The sequence below is a fragment of the Phalaenopsis equestris genome, unplaced genomic scaffold (assembly GCF_001263595.1).
Source record: "Phalaenopsis equestris unplaced genomic scaffold, ASM126359v1 Scaffold000276, whole genome shotgun sequence".
Lineage (NCBI taxonomy): Eukaryota > Viridiplantae > Streptophyta > Magnoliopsida > Asparagales > Orchidaceae > Phalaenopsis > Phalaenopsis equestris.
This window is the reverse complement of record NW_018164718.1, coordinates 756,420-778,349: the sequence shown is the minus strand read 5'-3', so window position 1 is coordinate 778,349 and position 21,930 is coordinate 756,420. Positions and strand designations below refer to the sequence as shown.

The following is a 21,930-nucleotide window of genomic DNA, read 5'->3' as shown; positions in this document are numbered from 1 at the left end:
TATTAATGGCCTTCATACTATGCCGAGAGATCCCATCACTTTTTCAAAAGGTTAGTGAAAATATATTGACATCATTGTGATTTTTGGAAAAATATATTTTTTCCCTAAACCAAGTCCTATATCTCTTCGTAGGATTGCCAACTTTTGGAATTTTTAAATTATGAATTGCAAAGAGCTTATTTTCTGTAGCACAAGTGTCTCGACTCATTGCGTCGCTGATCTTACTATTAACTTTAGGGGACTCCATTCCTCCACCTCTTTGCTCGCAAGGATCACTTTCTTTAAGCCATTGGGCTGCATTTTTTCATCAAGCTTCTATTGGTTCAATTGTGAACTGTCAATATCTTTCTTATTTTAGAGATAAGGAATGCAATTTCAAGGCTTTTAAGGTGCGTAATTAAGAATGCAGTAGGTTGTCCGTTGAAATTTTGTGCTCATAAGAAATTATAAATCTCTAACTTGTCTTGTAATCAAATGTTTGTTTATTTTGGAAAATTTTCAAGTCATGCTCATTTATTTTACAAGATGATAGGCGGAATAGAACTAGATGCTAGGCTGAGGTTTGTATAGTTTTTGCATTTTTTATTTTCTTTTTCTTCAAATTTATTTTGTAACAGTTTTAAGTAGCATATAGGAGTGGTTTGTTTTGATTAAAAAATCAATATTTGACAATTACTGTTCTTTTGATATTTTGTAATTTATTGCCTTCATCTTAAATAAATAAATTATGTGGCCAAAAACCATTTGTGCACAAAATTATAGACGATGGTATAATAGGTTGCATGATTTTAATTCTTCGTAAAATCATCCATCTTGACTTTGCTACCATTAAATTTTTTCAATTGAGAATCAACTTATGGTGCATGATTTTACCCACTATGTTAAAGTTAAAATATAGGATGAAATCATTTACATTGATTTCTAGATATACGTTTTATCACAACCTGGTCTGGGGCTTTTAGAAAATTTCAAGTTTAGAACCGACAGCCGGGCGATGTTAATCAAACTTTTTTTTTCTATTTTAATTTCTATATTTAATATTTAATTATTCAAATATAAATGATTGTGACTACATAAAAGAAAATAGTTGATGCAGCGAGATTTATCTTATTTTTGGTTGTTCGTACCTTTTATAAACATTCTCTCCTCTCTTATTTATCTTCTCTCAAAATGTTGGACCTGAAGTTAATGTAAAATAAAATAATCTAACCAAAACTAGTGAAAACTTCTACTACAACACTATAGTAACACAATGTAGAAGAAAATAATATGCATGTCAGTTAAAAGTTAATTTTTTTGATAAATTAGTGTAAAAATTTGTCATTTTTTTTAAGAATGAGATTAATCAAGAAATTTCAAAACCTTTATTACATAATATTACATCTTTTTCATATCTATATCATTTTACTTACAACCATCACTGGAAAACTCTCTAAAATTATATTATTTATGATATATGAAAATCAATTAACTTTTTCATTTATGTGCTTATGTTCCTTAACGTCTCACAGCTAATACTATAAGAGCGTGAACTCCATGGTAAATCGTGCACATGGAATCATACTATATAATCCATATCATTAATATATTTTTTCTTTCAATTTTTCCTTTACATAATATACAAAACAACCATATTATTGTTTTCATATAGTTGTCTACTTTTTTCCTTCCCCTCCCGATTTGGCGTCTCTTGCCGCCAATCCTTTCTCTTGTCGTTGTTTTATGATGATAGCCCGCTCGCTGTCTTTCTGCGATTCCAACCCCCTTTTTAATGTCAATGCCGTCACAACCAACCCGCACCCTCCTCCTCTCAGATGTCAATGCCGTCACAACCAACCCGCACCCTCCTCCTCTCAGCCTCCTACCTCGCTTCCATGGCTTCGTGAACCCCCTCGCTGAGTTGTCTATCACTGTCAATCACCATTCTGTCACCTTCCTCTAGCCTTTTCAACCGTCCTGCATAACTTCCACTACCTTGTAACTCCATCGTATTGTCAAGCTACTGCTGTCTAGCCATCCTACTTCGCTATTTTTTCTTTTTCTCCTCATCCTTAGCCTCATTTTTAATTATTTGTTGGCTTTAGCTATCCTCATTCTCTATTTTTTTTTCTTACTGTTGCATGAGGTGCTAGACTTATTTTGTAATTTTTTTTACATTACAGCTCCATCCAATTTAGAAAATCATGGTTCTTAATCTAGATTGACATCTTTTTGTGGAAAGAATTCATGTTTCTTAATCGGCATTTATTCTATTTATTTTGTATTTATTGTATAATGTTTTTGGGATGATTACATACAGGGCAGCCAAAACATTGCTATTTACAACATTGCTATTTACAAATTAAGCAAATTAAGCACCCTCTTTCATTCATTTTTCAAATTTTCACTCAAATATAAAAAATCATGATAAAACCCCAACACATATTTTTTATTTTTATCAAATTCACAATGGTTCGATTGGGGCACGTGTAAATGTATCAATTTCATAATTTAAAAATCACTTAGATGCGTGATTTGTAAATAACAATGTTTATTTTACTCGAAATGTAATCATCCCATTTTTTCCACAACTTCCATTACAATTTAGAAGTGTGACGAGTTTTGATTGTATTGAAGAAATTATTTGACTGATGCTTTAGTTCTGATCTCCTCAGTTCGTAGAAAAAACTTATGTAACATGTTCGATTTTGTTTGCTTTCTCATGCTAGTTTGACTTTTTTTGGCAGGAATTTAACTCTCTTGATCTTGTTTTTCTTCTCATTTTTGGTTATTTGCTGGGCCTAAAAAGCGAGAATGTATTGGAATACGGTGCAAATGTAAATTACATCTCAAGTTTTGTTCTGTTTAAATTATACCTCTTAATTTCATGTTTTTAGGATCTAATTGAATATTAACAATTATAATTATGTTTATTTTATTCCAGATATGTCAGAAAAACTTGAAAATCTTGGAGAGTTCATTGAGCACTTTTTCCTTGGCCTCCCTAGAATTTCAATTATTTGCATTAGCTTGCTTGATGATGATTATGCAAACCTACTTTGCGAGGTACTGATTCTCCCGCCTTTACCTCGCTTGTTGTAAGTTGCGACGTCGTACCGTCAGTGAAGAGTGAGGTTGGTTCCGGTACAACGATGATATTGCTTCGAACATCGTTTTACTTTTGTGTTTATCGTTATTACAGGTGTTACATCCCTTAAATAGAATGAAATTGTACTCTAAAAGATTAATACATATTTTAGTTTAATATAGCGTAAATATTGAAGTTAAACTTGCTCATGAAATCTTGGGATATGTGACATAAGAAATTGCACTATATGACAAAATGGTGATGTCATTAGGTCAAAGTGGATAATATCTTTATGGATGAGAATTTGAGCGATATCAAAGTCTATCGTCATATTCAATATCACTAGTCTTCTTGGTACCGTGGAGGGAATAAATTCTTTTAATAATAGTTAAATAGATTCCAAACTCTGGCACATGCATCTTATGAATGTCATTAACACTCATCACGTAAGTGACCAATTAAAGCCTATGAGGTCCCAACCTATGCTACTTCTAACTTCAGCCTTCGTTGGGTATGAACTTCATCACAATTTATCTCTACGACCTGCATGACTCATGACCCACTTTTTTACTACGACCCCTATGACAACTGATGCTCTCGAAGTACCATCTATGACTTAGATACATACATAATCAACTATTACCCGCGACATTCACTTATGACATCTATCATAAGTTTGCTCTACAACATTCATTGCGCGGTAATAACTTCATAATCATCGACTACGAACTTAACGTTCTGCTATAACTATTATTGTTGAGCCATCACTGTATATCAATATTGGAACATCTTCTTCCCTAATTTTGTAGTAGAGTAAACCCATGTTATCACAATTATGTAGTGAATTATTTTCACCGTGCTAGATGCCGTTATTTTTTTCCCTTTTTTCTAGGGATTTCGAGTAAATATTGAGGAGTCTTCTTCTGTATATTTCTTTTTTATTTATATGTATTAAATTTTTGTTTACTACTGAAGCGTTAAATTATTATTCTACAGTTGCAGACCTTTGAGATCACATCAATATTGAAGTTTAACTATTCGATATATAAATACATAAAAAGTTTGTGGTATGTTTGTAAATCTTACGATATATTCTAGCTATTTTCTTATGCGTGCATTTTCTTTTGCATTTTCCTGTGCGTGCATTTTCTTGCAATTTCTTGTTTGTGCGCCCACCGACGTTATTAAACTTGAGCAGCACCTCCCTCTATCTCATTTCAAGTTTTCTCATTCGAGGGTCTCCTCCGCTGCTGAATCACTAAGCTCTCGCCTGTCCGCTGCTGAATCGCACTTGCGATAAATTACGACCCGACTTAAGCTGCGACTTTGCTTGTGAGCTTTAGGGTACCCTTTCAAAGATTTATCTTTGATTCACCTCCTTTTCACGACCCTTCGACAAATTCATTTTTGTTGATAATTACAATTCTTGTGATGTTAAGAAATACCCTCGGAGGAAAATGAAACAGAAATAACAGAGTGTCGGCCACATAGGTAGTCAGTTCTACCAATTTCTTTTGAGTGCACTACATCTACTTTCGTAATGCAAGAGGAAATGAAAATCGAGCTCTTTGAAATTTACCGGCTAATAATGCATTGTCTTCTCTGCATCGCTCGTCCCTCCAACAAGCCATACACGGTTCAACTTATTTGGGGTCGTCTAGTCCTTTGTTTTGAACATTGGAATAAGTACAATGAAGCTGAAGAAGAGGGCTTTGCTCTTCTAGAGAGTCTTTGCTCCATGTTGGTTACTCCTTCGTCCCCTTTGAACTCAACAGTACTCTTCCTGTCAGATGTAAGCACAGGGGCATACCCTAAGTTTGCATGTGTAGTATGTGGAGTAGTAATAGTCCTTACACTTTGCGCTTTTAAGAGACAGTCAAGGGACGAGTGTTTTTAAGAGAATATTGGTTCTAGCAGAGCAAACTCATTCATGTATTTGGTAGGTAGACATGAATTTTCTCTTCTATACTTGTCGATTAAATGCTCTTGTCGTCGATATGATTTTTGTTCATCTTTTTATGTGTTTTTTTTTCTATAAGTATCATGGAGACAAATGCTATGACAAAACACCACACTACCTTTATCAAAGTTCTCTATAGTTGCGCGTTCTTTGTAGTTAAAGAATGCAAGTCATTTGATGATGATCTGGTGTATTCTTTCTGTCTAAAAATATTGAAGGAGTGTACAAACTCACCATTGTTAGATTACTTTCCTATTGTACGTCAAATGTATTTTATTTTTGTTGTCAGACTGCATTGTTTTTATCACTAGAATGCTAAATGTATGTCTTAATGTTCGATGATATTAAGATTCAAATATAGTTGGTTGATAAAATTTGTCCTGCCATTGATGTTAAATGGGACATAAAGTCTCTCTGGTTGTTGATGTGTTAAGAATGAGCTTGGAAATTAGTTTTTTTTGGAAAAACGTGTGTTTTTAATATCTCATGCAAAGTGCACTCTTGATTCTCTAATGCGTTTGAGATAATATCGACATACTTTTCCATTTTTTCTTTCTTGTTTATATGAAGAAGCTACTTTTTATCCTATAAGATCCACCACATCTTATCTATCATAATCTTCTATCTCGGTCCAGTTTATTTTATTTTATTTTTATTTTTATTCAAATTAATGAAACATCATAATGAAAAGTAGAAACGACACAAAACACATTTATCTACAATTATTTTATTCTCTGGAGTTGCATTCAGTTATTTCACATTGAGTTTTGTTAGACTTTTGAATTATAATGAAGATTTGATATTTTTCTATTGTTGTGACGTATAGAAATGTTGAATATCAATATTTTTTTGGAACAAAATATTATAATTGACCATATACTATTTAACTTGGGCATAAATAGTTTTGGTTTTTATTTTTTGAAACACTTCCCAATTTGAATCTCATTATGACTTGGATGAGAGTAAATATAAAAGAATAAAAGAGTGGATTGATTAGCGTATTTCTTCATACATTCTAAAAAAATTTAATAAATTCTTTTATCTTGATTAGGGGTATCCGTAATTGAACTGATACTTCAATTTAACTTTTACATAACTTGAAAAAATTAGGTACAATATGATATGATTGCCTTGACAACTCCTACTATTTGCATTTCCAACTCTCCATATTCTTCTCCCAATAACGGATCATGCTCTCAACTTCCCATTTTCTCGTTCCATCCCTTTTAAAATCTTTCGAGTATATGGTATATGTGTTTCTTGACTAAAGCTACCTTATTAAAGCACTTCTCTCTCCTACTCTTTTGTTCATATTCTCCACCTGAAGTCGAATTGGTTTAGTGAAAAAATTATAAAAGCAATAGCACAAAACCTGGGGGATGAATTCACATCCTCTTAAAAATGGATCTACTTGTAAGTTTTACATCCTTGAAAACTATTATGAGGTTGACTTCTTATTCGGACAGTGTATTATCTAAAATTGTAGCTAGTTGTATGGTCTTAATTACAATCTTAACTCGAACGCAACAAGTTTTCAACCAGATTTGGACATGCAATTCAAGTTAAAATCAGGTCAAGTTTAGGTTGAATTTGGATTTATGAGTCAGTATCAAATTTACGGGCCAATCTCAGGTTTGATGTCAAGATCAAGTCAATTTTTGGTTTGCAGAAAAAACCCAAACCCGACACACATTTAATCAGTTACAAGTTAAGACCCAAGTCCGACCAGGAAGTTGATCATTTCATATTGAACCCAATTTTTTTTGAGTCAAGTCGAAATTGAATTGCAGTATGAGTTCAATTATTGACATCCCTAATCAAGACAAAAAAATTCATTAAAATTTCTCAGAATGTATGAAGAAGTACACTAATTAGTCTACTCTTTTATTCTTTTATATTTACTCTCATCCAACCCATAATGAGATTGTAATTGGGAAGTGTTTTAAAAAATAATACCAAAATTTTTTATGTCCAAGTTAAATAGTATATGGTCAATTATACTATTTCGTTCCAAAAAATGTATTGATATTCAACGTTTCTATACGCCACAACAATAAAAAAATACCAAATCTTATTTGTAATTCAAAATTACAGCAAAACTCAATGTGAAATAACTGAATATAACTTCAGAGAATAAAATAACTGTAGATAAATGTGTTTTATATTGTTTATATTTTTCATTATGATGTTTCATTAACTTGAATAAGAATAAAAATAAAATAAAATAAACTTCATTGAGATAGAAGATTAAAACAAAACTTCAAGATAATTTTCTTAAGTATTATAAGGTTTTTCCAAGAATAAACATTAGTAAATATCACTGAAAAAACTATACTTACCACACTTACTTCCAGGAATAGATAAAAAGTGGTGAATCTCAAAGGATGAAAGTAGTTTCTTCATATAAATATGAAAGAAACAATGAAAAAGTGTGTCGAAATTATCTCAAGCGCATAAGAGAATAAGGACTGCACTTTGCTTGAGATATTAAAAACATACTTTTTTCCAACAAAAGCTAATTTCGAATCTCATTCTCAACACATCAACAACCAGAAGACTTTTTGTCTCATTTAACATCAATGACATAACAAATTTTATCAGTCCTCTATATTTGAATCTCAATGTCAGCGCATATTAAGACAGACTTTTAACATTATTGCGATAAAAACAATAGTCTGATAACAAAAAGAAAGTATGTTTGACGTATAATAGGGGAGTAATCTAGCAATGGTGACTCCATACACTCCATTTTTAGACAGAAAAAATACACTAGAACATCATCAAATGACTTACAGTCTTTAACTACGAAGAACGTGCAACCATAAAGAGCTTTAATAAAGGTAGTGTGGTGTTTCGTCATAACATTTGTCTTCACGATATTTGCAGAAAAAAAACACATAAAAATATAAACAAAAATCATATCGACGACGACAACATTTAATCAACAAGTATGGAAGAAGAAAGTCATGTCTACCTACCAAATCTATAGATGAGTTTTCTCTGATAGAGCCAATATTTTCCTAAAAACACTCACGTCCCTTGACTTTCTCTTAAAAGTGCAAAGTGTGAGAACTATTACTACTCCACACGCACTCGTAGGGAGCCCCTCCTGAACCAACAACGCTTGGATCTGGTAGGAAGAGTATTGTTGAGTTCAAAGAGGACGGGGGAGTAACCAACAAGGTGCAAAGACTCTCGAGAAAATCAATACTCTCTTCTTCAGCTTCACTGTACTTATTCCAACCTTCAAAACAAAGGCCTAAACGACCCCAAACAAGTTAAACCGCGTATGACTTACCAAATAGACGAGGAGCGATGTAGAGGGCAGTGGATTATCAGCCGGTAAATTCTAAAGTGCTCGGTGTTCATTTCTTCTTGTATTACAGAAGTAGATGCAAGTCATTCAAAAGAAATTTGTAGAACTGACTACCTATGTGGTCGACATTCTCTTTCGTAGGAAGCTCTTTCCGTTTCCTTTTCCTCCTGGTATATTTTTTAACATCACTAAGATTGTAATGATCAATAAAAATGAATTCGTCAAAGAGTTGTAAAAAGAAAGTGAATTGAAGATAAAGACCTCAGAAGGGTACCTCAAGGCTCGTAAGCAAAGTTCCAGCCTCGGCCGGGTTGGAGTTCATCGCAAGCGCGATTCAACAACGGACAGATGAGAGCTCGGCGATTCAGCAGCGGAGGAGACCCTCAGATGTGAAAACTTAAAATGAGATAGAGGGAGGTGCTGCTCAAGTCGAAGAACGTTAGTGGGCGCACAACCAAGAAAATGCAATAAAATGCACAAGAAAATGCACGTACAAAAAAATGCACGCACAAGAAAATACACAGCCAAGAAAATGACGGGAATATATTGTAAGATTATAAACATGCCACTGACTTTTATGTATTTATATATCTAACAATTAAACTTCAATTTTGATGTGGTCCCAAATGTCTGCAACTGTACAATAATAATTTAGCGTTTCAGTTGGTAACAAAAATTTAGTACATATAAATTAAAATGAACTATACAGAAGAATTTTTCTCAATATTTTCTCGTAATCCCAAAAAGAGGGAAAAAATAACGAAATATAACACAATTGAAATAATTCACTACGTAATTGTGAATACATGAGTCTACTCTTCTACAAAATTAGAGAAAAATAAGTTACAATATTGATAGTATAACAGAATGTTAAAGTTGTAGTCGATGACTATGAAGCTATTACCACGCCATGAATGTTGTAGAACAAACTTATTGTAGATGTCGTAAGCGAATGTCGTGGTAATAGTTGGTTGTGTCTATATAAGCCATAGATGGTTACTTCAGGGGCATTAGTTGCCATAAAGGTCACAGTAAAGAGTTGTGAGAGTCATGAGTCATGCAGGTCTTAGAGATAAATTGTGATGAAGTTCATACGCAACGAAAGCTGGAGTTGGAAGTAACATAGGTTGAGACCTCATATACTTTAGTTGGTCACTTACGTGATCATGTGCCAAATTTGGGAGCATATTTAACTATTATTAGAGGAATTTATTTCCTCCACGGTACCAAGTAGATTGGTGGTATTAAATATGAAGATAGACTCTGATACCGCTCAAATTCTCATCTATCAAGATATTATTCACTTTGACTAAGTGATCTCACCATTTTGTCATATAGTGCAATTTCTTAGGTCACCTATCCCAAGATTGCATGAGTAAACTTAACTTCGATATTTATGCCCCGAATGTTACATTAAAATATGTCTTAATCTATATTTCATTCTATTTAAGGGATTTTAACACCTGTAACAACGTTAAATGCAAAAGTAAAATTATGTTCGGAGCAATATCATCGTTGCATCGGAACCAACCTCACTCTCACTAACGATAAGACGTCGCAACTTACAATAAGCGAGGTCATCTGCAGCCTCAAGCATTCACAAATAACAAATCCAAATGAATGACCGAAATTGTAAAATTATCGCTGAAACCAATCAAACATGTCAATGAACAAATAACAAACTGATATCACAAGATTACTACAATCATTTAATTAACTCATTCTTTAAATATATTTTGTAAACACAAGAAATCAAATGAACCTCAAGCCTCTAAATGCTGCAAGTGTGAAATGCTAAGCAGAAAATAGTTGCAGAAGCTTGAGAATCAAGAGTTTCCTCCTGATGTCGGCTATTTTTATATTTTGAAAATAATTAAATGATTTCAAAATTTAAATTTAATGTATATATGTTTATAATGTAATTTTAAATTTTATGAAAATGGTATTTTAGTTTTGTTTAAAAATAATAAAATCGGATGTACCTTATGTAACTAATAGTTTAAATAGTTAAACACGATACAATAAATATCTCATCTTGAAAGATGAATGTATCATTTATTGATAGGCTTAACTTATTTAAATTTAAAAGTTTATGACTCCACTTTGGTCTGTAAATTTTATAGCCGACAAATTCTCCTATCTAATACACATATTAGACAAAGTTTAGATTAATCTTGGTTCTTAATTTCCTATAGAGGCAAACCCTTATAGTTAATTACATCTTAGGCAACCAAAGTCACCTAAGAAGACTCTGGATTAAGATCGGGGTTTCATCTTCAAGAATTCAACGTTTAAGTTTCCACGAATGTTTATAGGAAAAGTCAAGCGGAATAGGTTCGAATATGAACAGTTATTTTTGGAATTCAAATGAACGAAAAGTTGGAGATGTCGAAGATACTGAAAAATATTCAATGACATCTCAAACTAACTTATGATTTGACTTTACATCTTTGAAAGAGAAATTATTTGATGATTTACTCCTACAAGTTATTTAGATATTCAGTGCTTATAATTACATATCATATGCAAATGACCCGAGAAAATATGAGGATTTACATCGTACCAAACGACTACATCGGAATCCCAAACAATTTAAGACTTATGTCGTACGATATATAATCATAAGAAGTCCTAAAATATAGTGTGGGGATTTACGTCGTATCAGACGAACAATCTCGACGTCCTATACATATGTTATTTAAATCTATCGAAGTCCAACCGAAGCTCCTCCTTCTGTCTTCTATTGTTGTCTCTACTGTTGTCCGAAGATAAATATAGCAATGTACTCTTCTCTTCAAGTATGTTATGCATTTCTAAAGGGAGTTGGGAATAACATGCATCCCTGCTTGTTAATCTTCCCCACAAGAACAGAAACAAGGAAGACATAAGCAACGGGCAAGAACTGCAGCTTCCGATGCTTCAAAATGTAGGAGATTTCTTCTTTGACTAAGCCTTGTTCTTAAAACTAAACTTCTTCCTTTTCTCTTAACCTCTCAAAGCAGTTCCCCGCCTAGTGACTTGTAAGAAAATTTTAGCAAATGATATTGAGACTGCAATCAAAAGTCCAATCTCAACATCAACGAAAGCTGCACCGGAGAATGCTCCCGCAAGAACCAATACTTCAGCAGTAAAGAACTTGACGAATCAACACCCCACAAATTGCCTGCGTATGTTACAAATTCTTGAATTTTGTAGCCTTGCATAATTACTGTCAGCTCAAAACAGATCAAATTCTCATACAATAGCAAGAATTAGTGATAAATTGTCTTGAAATCTCTTGCTTCAAAACCATTTTGAGAGCAGCCATCACCATAGTGCTCCTCTTGAAACGTAAAATAAGATGCAGACGTTTAAATCGACAAAGAATCCAAAGCATTAAACGATTTCTTGCACACCCTCTTCGCTAAAGCCATTCGCCGAATTCTTTGAAGTTAACACTAGATCAGTTTCGCTCAAACCAAAGAATTACTAGCAATATCAATTAGATCGTTGTCAATGCTCTGGTTTTTGAAATCTTCGATTACGTTGGTGGGGTACTTGAAATCTTCAATTACGTTGTTGGATCTAGTGTTGTTGTCTCATGTTCAACCATCTTGATATTTCATATGGCCAAAGGATTCGCAGTCGAGAAAGGAGTTATATCGGCGATCACTAAAGAGTGCGCGAGCAAGATGTATAGGGGTAAGAATCGGGGTTTATGGTGAAGTTAGACGGGTTGTAGCCAAAATTTTGGAGGGCAAAGATGAGGGGAAAAGAGGAAATTTTAGAGGATGCTTTAGCCATGATTGATAAGGCAGTTGATTCAAATGTCAAACAAGAAACTCAAGATTAAGATCAACTGGCGAACCAACAACGGCGAACTAGCTGCGGCGATCCAGCAGTTGCAAACAAAGTCGCATGGAGGGTATTTATAGCCAGGGAAGATGGGAAGAGGCTTACTGGAGAAGCTACTGGCGGTGAGGGGAACACGCCATAGGGAAGAGTCCGGCTAGGCTTCAAGAAGTATGAAGGTTACCAGATTCAATTAGACGGGAAAATCCATTAGGGGAGGGCGACCGGAAGCAACCAACAAGGAGAGTCGATTAGTGTTCGGAAAGAAGGAAGATGCCCGGAGAAAGGGAAGCTTCGAGATTTTGGGCGAAAGAGGGCAAGGGTTTTGGTCGAGAGGAGTGAGCGAGGAGAGTAGGGGAGGCGTATGAAGGTTTATATTTCTTCCCCTTTTTTATTTAATTAAATTTACAAAAAAAATCAATATCATTTTATTCAAAATTTATCAATTATGCAGAACTTAATTTAACTCAGAATCTTATCAAGATATGTCTATCATGGCTAAAATCGATGTCCAGGACGCACCAGCGCTGTCCATCTCATCATCCGCGTTCGCCTAAAAAAGTTCGCCGAATATCGTTCTAATTTAATTCCAATTTGTGCACGTTGCGACAAATGAAATTATTTGATCCAACCGGAGTCGTTTAACTTGCGACAAATGAAATTATTTGATCCAACCGGAGTCAAACATATTGTTCTCGTCACCAAATTGATGACCAAATTGATGACCGGTCATCGCCAAAACGACAATCATAGTCAAACATATTGTTCTCGTCACAAAGTCAAACGTCGCACACGTCATGAGTCTTATATCTCTCAAACCTTTAGGAACTTAACACGAGCTTCAATATGTCTGCTTTAATCAACTCAACCAAGTGTTGCGGATTAGAAACATCCATATGAAACTTCAAGGAGTGAAGAAATGACTTGAATTTCTAAATATTGTGGTTTCGATTTAGTTCTCTATGAAAGTCAAAGTAGAAAAATCCTAAGGCTAGATCCTAGGGTATTTAAAAGGAGTGAAGAAATGACTTGAATTTCTAAATATTGTGGTTTCGATTTAGTTCTCTATGAAAGTCAAAATAGAAAAATCCTAAGGCTAGATCCTAGGGTATTTAAAAGAAGGGAAATGAAGACCTCAAAATTGAGGTCAACACCTAACAATTAATTCCGTCAAAGATTTCATTGGTGAGTTATACCCATAAGCAACTGAATCCCTTTAGAAAGCCAATCCTAATTGAAATTAATAAAAAAAATTCTGAAATTTTAGTAGGTTATTTAACATTTGGGGCATGGGATTTACAGACATACCACACAATTCTTATGTATTTACATACCAAACACCCAAATATTCATATTTACATGATACCATTCAAATCTTTAACATCACATAAAAAAATATCACCATCGCTAGCTTTTTAAAAATTTAACACAAAAAAAATGTGGACTATTGTCAAATAATCCCTCAGATTTGAAAGTTATTGACAAAAAGATCAACAATTTCACTGAAACATGCAGACCAAAAATAAAAAGGGGCAATTATGCAACAAATTTCTTATAAATTCATTATTTTTCTCTTTAAAATTATAGGCACAACATAACAAATAATTGAGGCCCCTGTTATAATAGAAAGTTCACAAGCTCCCCTCGCCTCACTAATAAATGAAAACCTCTCAATTTGGCTTCACAAAACCTGCAATTCTCCTCAAGAATCTCTGCAAATTTTAAAACTTTTCTTCTGGATAGAAAGTTGGATTTCTCGCCATTAAATTTTTCTGCCAAACTGATGCATTTGTTGCACTTATGAAGGATGGAGTCCTGAGTCCATGAGCTGAGTATGATCTTCGCGAAAAAGGCGATTTCTCCAGCTGTTACGTGCCATAGATTTGCAATAATTGCAGAAGAGGTTGCAAATAAATGGTGAAGAGGAGCACCTTGAGGCGCATAACACCCTTGTTGTCTAAGAGATTCACTGCTATAACCCATCAGGAAAGCAACAGCATAGCTACTGAGTTTTCCAAAGACTCCACACTTATATAATGCATTCCTGTGACATTAAAAGAGAGAGATTTACATACGTATCACTCAATTCCCTTTGTAGTCACATATCTTTCAACTATTTTTTACATGCATGCCACCATATATGTGATTGAAAATGTATATTTCACTTTTTAAAAGTTAAAATTGTGGTATTTTTTATGAGATGTAAAAGAGCTGATTGTATAAATGTAAAAAGGTATAGTATATGTGTTAAATATGTAAAGAAATAGGAATTTGGTGCTATGTAGGTAAATGTGGTCAACAAAAAAAAATTACATAGATAAGACTCAATTCCTATGTATTTGCATGTCTAATGCCTAAACTTCAACTTTTACTTATATTTCACCTTATCTATTTAAGAAAATGTGTATTTTACTTTTTAAAAGCTAAAATGACTGTAATTTTTATGTGTGATATGAATGGTGTAGGTAATATGAATTAGGTGTTCAATATGTAATACACATAATTAAGTAGTTTGAAATTATTAAACAACCGCGACACCAATATGGAATAATAATCGGATTAAGACAAACTTACCACTTCCATGTCCAAAATACAAGAATAGGTTATGATTTTGTAAAGCAAATAGTAATTCCTCAATTGTTGGAAACTTTGCCCAAGAACATTTCCTGCTTTGCCCTGTACAAGAACAAAAAGTTTCTTGTGGCACCAAATAGAAAAAAAAACAAATAACTTTAACCTAAATACAAAAAATATTTACATACATACCATTTAATTCTTTTGTATCTGCATATCTAATTAATACATAAACATCAATATTTACATATCTATCATCTTAAAGATGCATCAAAAGGTATTCACTCTTTAAGAGTTAAAGAGTAATGATATTTTTGATATGATAGAAAAGATTTAGGTAGTATAAATATAAGAAGTTTTGGTGTTAGATATGTAAATACATAAAAATTAGGTGGTATGTAAGTTAATGTCTTGAAAAAAAGAGATTGCTTTGAATGTATTCAAAGACAGTGTTACCTCCCACTTAAGATTTTGAAACTATTCTTCCATTTTCCGTTGTATATAATTGAGACTGCGATCCAAATTAAGCAAATAATATGCATGAAAATGAACTATGTATGTAAGATTAACTTCAAATGTGTTCCTTTCACTGACATGATGATTCAGTTTTAGCAAAATAGACCCCAGACTATTTACATCTGATTATATTAGTCATAAAGTTTATACAAATGCTAATATTAATCTGGTAACTTTTTTAATGGAGGCTAAAATAATCCTCACTGGGATTGTTCAACTAATATAAAAAGTTTGTGGAATAAATTGACATTTTTATTCTGAAAAATTTACATGCATACCAACTAAATGCTATGCATTTACATATCTAATAACTAAACTTTATTTTTCTCATATACCACCCAAATCTCTTATATCACATCAAAAAAACAATCATTTTAACTTTTAAAAAGTGAAACATATTTTCATACATAGGAAAGATGACGTGTATGAAGTTTAGGTGTTCATATGTAAATACATAAAAATTGAGTGGTATATATATAAACATTCTTTTTATAAACTTTAGGACTAAAATGACCTCTTGCAAAGAATCATAGGATTATTTTGACATTTTTCACCAAATAAGTGTGTATTAGGTGGTTCAATACCAAACCAAAATGTTTATTCGCTATCAATTGAAAGTGATTAACTGCACATCATAATCTAAGACGAGAATAATTGATTCCTAGTTGACTTTCGTGCCTTCGCCAACTGCTTCCATAATCAAACTGTCAACTGATGTGAGGACAGACTTAACTCTTTTATTATGGTCATAAAACTCCTTGAACCTCTGCTCCCCACAACATCCTCCACAACCAAAGAATCCTTTATAAAACAATGACTGAACATTGTAGAATTCAGTAAAAAGGACAGACTGAGCACCACAGAGTATAACTTTGATGAAATTATCATTGAGTATAAAATCACATTGGGAATTCAAAGAAAATGTCAAATCTTCTTTGTAATTCAAAATTACAGCAAAATTCAATGTGAAATAACTGAATGTAACTCTAGAGAATAAAATAATTGCAGAGAAATGTGTTTTGTATTCTTTCTATTTTTCATTATGATGTTTCATTAGCTTGAATAAAAACAGAAATAAAATAAAATAAACTTGACCATGATAGAAGATTAAAACAAAACTTCAAGATAATTTTCCTAAGTAGTATAAGGTTCCATGACAATTAATTTTTCCAAGAGTAAACATTAGTAAATATCACTGAAAAAACTACACTTACTTCTAAGAATAGATAAAATGTGGTGGATCTCATAGAATAAAAATAACTTCTTCATATAAACAAGAAAGAAATAATGGAAAAGTGTGTCAAAATTATCTCAAGCGCATTAGAGAATCAAGAGAGCACTTTGCATGAGATATTAAAAACATCTATTTTTCAACAAAAGCTAATTTCCAAACTCATTCTTAATACATCAACAACTAGAGAGGACTTTCTGTCCCATTTAACATTAATGACAGAACAAATTTATCAGTCATTTATATTTGAATCCTAATGTCAGCGCATATTAAGTCATACATTCAGCATTCTTGTGATAAAAATAATACAATCTGGTAACAAAAAGAAAGTACATTTGACGTGCAATAGAGAAGTAATCTAGCAATGGTGACTCCGTACACTCTTTCAATATTTTTAGACAGAAAGAATATACTAGATCATCATCAAATGACTTGCGCTCTTTAACTTTTAAGAACATAGAGATTGACATTGTGGCTCCAATTGGTCTTGTCCTTGGAGCAGTGTTGTAATTGACGTTGTGGCTCCCTCGTACAGGCTCATTTTAGAATCAAATTCTTTGCCTCCATCTTATTTTGTCAAGAGTGAAGTTGGCAACCGTCTTAACTACTCAGAGTAGTGGTATTTTAAAATGATGTTTGACCGTAAACTAAATAATTTATTGCATTATGCTTAAACAACTTCCTACTTTCAAAACTCAGAGACCGTTTGGGATCAATTCTATTTTTTAATTTTTATTTTTTTTTCATTTTTTTGATTTGAAACAAAACATATTTGACTAGTTGAATAAAATATAGTTGTTTCTAAAACATTCAAATATTTCAAAGCGATCAATTGTTTTGAAAAGAAATGTTAATATATTTTTTTAAAAAATAATAACTAAAAATTTGTAGAAAAACACACTGAATAAACTTTTTTATAAACAAAAGAGAAGGAAAAAAATGATCTCAAATAAGCTCTAATTTATTGGTTTATGTTTTACAAAATTAACTTGATGCACACATTGTTATTTATTGGCTTTTTGGCTTCTTTTTCTTCTGTTGTGATGCAAAGCATTGAAAGATAAATAGATAAGACCATGAGAGTGGTTCATTTTGGGCGAGAGATTGGATGTCGAATCTCTCGAAATTTTTGCTAAGAAATTGTTGAATTCTTTGAATTCGCAATGTGATTTTTACTAAATGATAATCTTATCAAAGTTATACTCAGTGGTGCTCAGTCTGTTCATGTTGCTGAAGTATGCATTGTTTAGTCACTGTTTTATAAAAGATTCTTTGGCTGGGGAGGATGTGGGGAGCAAAGGTTCAGGGCATTTGCTGACCATAGTAAAAGAGTTAAGTCAGTCCTCACATATATTGAGAGTTTGATTTCAGAAGCAGTTGACGAAGACATAAAAGTCAACAAACAACCAATTATTCTCGTATTAGATTCTGATATGCAGGTAAACACTTTCATTTTATAGTGAATAAACATTTTGATTTGGTATTGAACCACTTATTGTACACTTTTATTTGATGAAAAGTGTCAAAATGATACTCTGATTTTTTTCAAGAGGTCATTTTAGTCCTAGAGTTTATAAAAAGTATATTTATATATATACCACTCAATTCTTATGTATTTACATATCAACACCTATAGTTCAATTTTAACATCCATGCTATCTTTCCTATGTATGAAAATATGTTTTACTTTTTAAAAGTTAAAATGATTGTATTTTTGATGTGATATAAGAGATTTGGGTGGGATTTGGGTGGTATAAATAGAGATTTGGGTGGTATAAATATGAAAAATAAAGTTTATTTATTAGATATGTAAATGCATAACATTTAGGTGGTATGCATATAAATTCTCCTCAATTAAAATGTCAATTTAGTCCACAAACTTTTTTAATATTAGTTGAAACAATCCCAGTGAGGATTATTTTAGCCTCCGTTAAAAAAGTTTTGGGATTAATTAGGATTTGTATAAACTCTATGACTAATGTATTCCGGGTTATTTTGCCACTTTACTCCTGTTTTTTTTTTTTAGATTTGCACTGGTGATAGGCCGGCTGATTTTCTTTTGTTCCTCCTAGCCTTGTCCACTATTTGAATAACCTTCATTTTAACTTGCAAGGAAAGTTTTCTTTTGAATAAAGTAGTTTTTTGCCCTTGAGAGCTATCCTAAGCCATGCTTGCATGACCACAGATGATCTCATGGGAGAGCATGCCAATATTGAAAAATCAAGAGGTTTATCACATGCCTTCCTTAGGCAGCATTTTGCTAAAATTGAACCATCATGTCAGTGAAAAGAAAACATTTGAATTTAATCTTCCATACATAGACCCTTTTCGTGCATATTATTTGCTTAATCCTGATCGTATCTTAATTATATACAACGGTAATTGAAAGAATGGTTTCAAAATCTTAAGTGGGAGGTAACACTCTCTTCGAATACATTCAAAACAATTTTTTTTTTTCGTGGCATTAACTTACATAACACCTAATTCCTATGTGTTTACCTATCTAACACCAAAACTTCTTTTATTTATACTTCCTAAATACTTCATATCATATCAAAATTATCATTACTCTTTAAGGCTTAAAAAGTCAATATTTTTTAATGCATCTTTAAGGTGATGAATATGTAAATGTTGGTATGTTTAGGTATTAGTTAGATATGCATGTACATAAGAATTAAATGGTATGCATGTAAATATTTTTTGTATTTAGGTTAAAATTATTTATTTATTTTTCTATTTGGTGCCCAAACAACTTTTTGTTATGTACAAGGGCAAGGCAGGAACTGTTCCAACAATTGAGGAATTATTATTAGCTTTACAAAATTATGACCTATTCTTGTATTTTGGCCATGAAAGTGGTAAGTTTGTCTTAATCCGATTATTATTTAATTATGGTGCTGCGGTTGCTTAATAATTTTAAAGCACCTAATTTTTGTGTATTACATATTGAACATCTAATTCATACTATCCAGATCATTCATATCTCATAAAAATTACTGTCATTTTAGCCTTTAAAAAGTAAAATACATATTTTCTTGTATAGATAATGTGACATATAAGTAAAAGTTGAAGTTTAGGCGTTAGACATGCAAATACATAGGAGGAATCGAGTTTCGAAGTTTAGGCGTTAGACATGCAAATACATAGGAATCGAGTTTTATATATGTAATTTTTTGCTTCAACTCATTTACCTACATAGCATCGAATTTCTATTTATTTACATGTTTAACACATATACTATACTTTTTTACCTTTATACCAATCAACTCTTTCACATCTAATAAAAAATACCACCATTTTAACTTTTAAAAAGTGAAATATACCTTTTCAATCACAGATAAGGTGACATGCATGTAAAAAATAGTTGATAGATGTATGTAAGGAACTGAGTGGTATGCATGTAAATCTCCCTTTCTCTTTTTATGCCACAGGAATGCAATATATAGACGCGGAGTCTTTTGGAAAACTCAGTAGCTGAGCTGCTGCTTTCCTGATGGGTTGTTGCAGTCGATCTCTTACATAGGGATTTGAGTGTCATCAGAGAATGCTGCTTCTGTCTGATGTGTGAGATCCATTACAGTAGAGGGTGGAAGAACCTGTTTTAAAAATGGAAAAACAAAAGAAGAAGAAGCTAGATTATTAGCTAGAAGGATTCAGTTTTAACTGATAAACTAAAATTCATGGAAGAAATAGGGAATAGGAACACTTGTAGACCAAGCAACGCAGGGCATTCTTGTAAATGATGGTATTTTCCATCAAAATGGAACAAAATACTTGGGCAGCCTCTGAAATATCATTTTGGATTAGTTAACTCACGACGTTATCAATAAAATTAGCTTCAAATTGTTCCATTTGTATTTTAACCACAAAAATTGGCATATATAAAAAGAGACAAATGTAAAATTAGTCTCTCGACTATTTACAAAGAGCTATCTCAGTCCCAGAGTTTATAAAAAAACCAAATTATTCACCAGACGCTTCTAAATAAGGGCTGAAATTGTCCCGTATAAATATTCAGGGGACTATTTTAACACTGATATTCACATTAGCTACAAACCCATGAGATAAAATACAGTTTTTCTTGCAATAGGAAGGTGTATTATATGTAAAAATTGAAGTTTAGGTGTTAGATATGTAAATACATAAGAATGGAGTGGTATGTATGTAAATCCTCCTTTTTAAATTGCTGTAAAGTTTATTTTATCTCTTTGTTTTGCAAAGAAGTCATCTTTCTGATTTTCTATTGATTGTATTTTGTATCAAGTTTTTTTACTGATACAAAATGCAAAAAAACAACAAAGTCATCTTTCAGATTTTTTTCATTCTTTGCTCGGCTAATTTTCTTTCATTTCTTTTTTGAGAAATTTACATTCTCTCCACACAATTCTTATGGATTTACATATCTAACATCTAAAATTTGATATTTATGTTTATAACACCTTGGTGTTATAATACTATGCATAAAAAAGGTGCATTTGACTTTTAAAAGGTTAGCAATGTGGTATTTTTTATTTTACGTTAAAGATTTGAATGTTATGAGTGTAAATATTAAAGTTTAGGTGTTACATATGTTATTACATAAGAATTGTGTGATATGTATGTAAATGGCCCATCTATGAATCAATTGACTTTTGTGTGTTTTTTTTTGCATGCTCCACTCTAAGTTTGCAACAGTAAACCCCATTCCTTAAAACGCCTCTAAGTTTGCAACAGTAAACCCTATTCCTTAAAACACAACACATCAAATTAGTAAATGATTTACAGAATCCTTGTATCTCTTCACGTACAGCCTATACTTCTGCAGTTGGCTGACGACGTTCTCTCTAGTGAGACCATCCACGTTCATCAGCTGGATAATGGTTTTGGGCACGGCGTTCTTATATTGCGTTCGCGCGGAAATCTCAGTAGTTTCATCGAAGAGTCCCTGCATTACTTATTTGCAGGCTCCCCCGCAATTATTGCAAATTTATGGTCTATAACCGATAAAGAAATCACCCTTTTCGCGAAGGTCATACTCAACTCATGGACTCGGGACTCCGTCCTTCATAAGTGCAACAAATGCATCAGTTTGACAGAAATTTTTATTTGCGGAAAATCCAACTTTCCATCCAGAAGGTAAGTTTCAAAATTTGCAGAGATTGTTGAGGAAATTTTTATTTGCGGAAAATCCAACTTTCCATCCAGAGGTAAGTTTCAAAATTTGCAGAGATTGTTGAGGAGAATTGCAGGTTTTGTGAAGCCAAATTGAGAGTTGCTACATTTACCGGTGAGGCAAGGGGAGCTTGTAAACTTCCCACCATAATAGAGGACTCAATTGTTTGTTACGGTGTGCCTACAATTTTAAAGAAGAAATAGTGAATTTATAAGAAATTTGTTGCAGAATTGCCCCTTTTATTTTTTGGTCTGTAGGTTTTAGTGAAATAGTTGGTGTTTTT

The 21,930-nt window shown here is 32.6% G+C and overlaps 2 protein-coding genes across 13 annotated transcripts in view; both read left to right on the top strand.

Annotated features, from left to right (window-relative positions):
• LOC110024813 overlaps nucleotides 1-21,930 on the top strand; it is a 38,406-nt gene that overhangs the window by 9,099 nt on the left and 7,377 nt on the right. The window lies entirely within an intron of this gene.
• Nucleotides 2-21,617, top strand: LOC110024811 (separase-like). The gene is made up of 3 exons (XM_020724974.1): nucleotides 2-50; nucleotides 238-389; nucleotides 21,300-21,617. The coding sequence occupies exons 1-3, from the start codon at nucleotides 20-22 to the stop codon at nucleotides 21,612-21,614; spliced, it is 498 nt and encodes a 165-aa protein (XP_020580633.1). The 5' UTR covers nucleotides 2-19; the 3' UTR covers nucleotides 21,615-21,617.

What these genes read in the sequence shown, in the direction of transcription:
- LOC110024811 (XM_020724974.1), top strand. Translation starts at nt 20, where the DNA reads ATGCCGAGAGATCCCATCACTTTTTCAAAAG. An exon ending in TCCCATCACTTTTTCAAAAG is followed by an intron (nt 51 to 237) that starts GTTAGTGAAAAT and finishes TATTAACTTTAG; the next exon opens with GGGACTCCATTCCTCCACCT. An exon ending in GCAATTTCAAGGCTTTTAAG is followed by an intron (nt 390 to 21,299) that starts GTGCGTAATTAA and finishes ATACTTCTGCAG; the next exon opens with TTGGCTGACGACGTTCTCTC.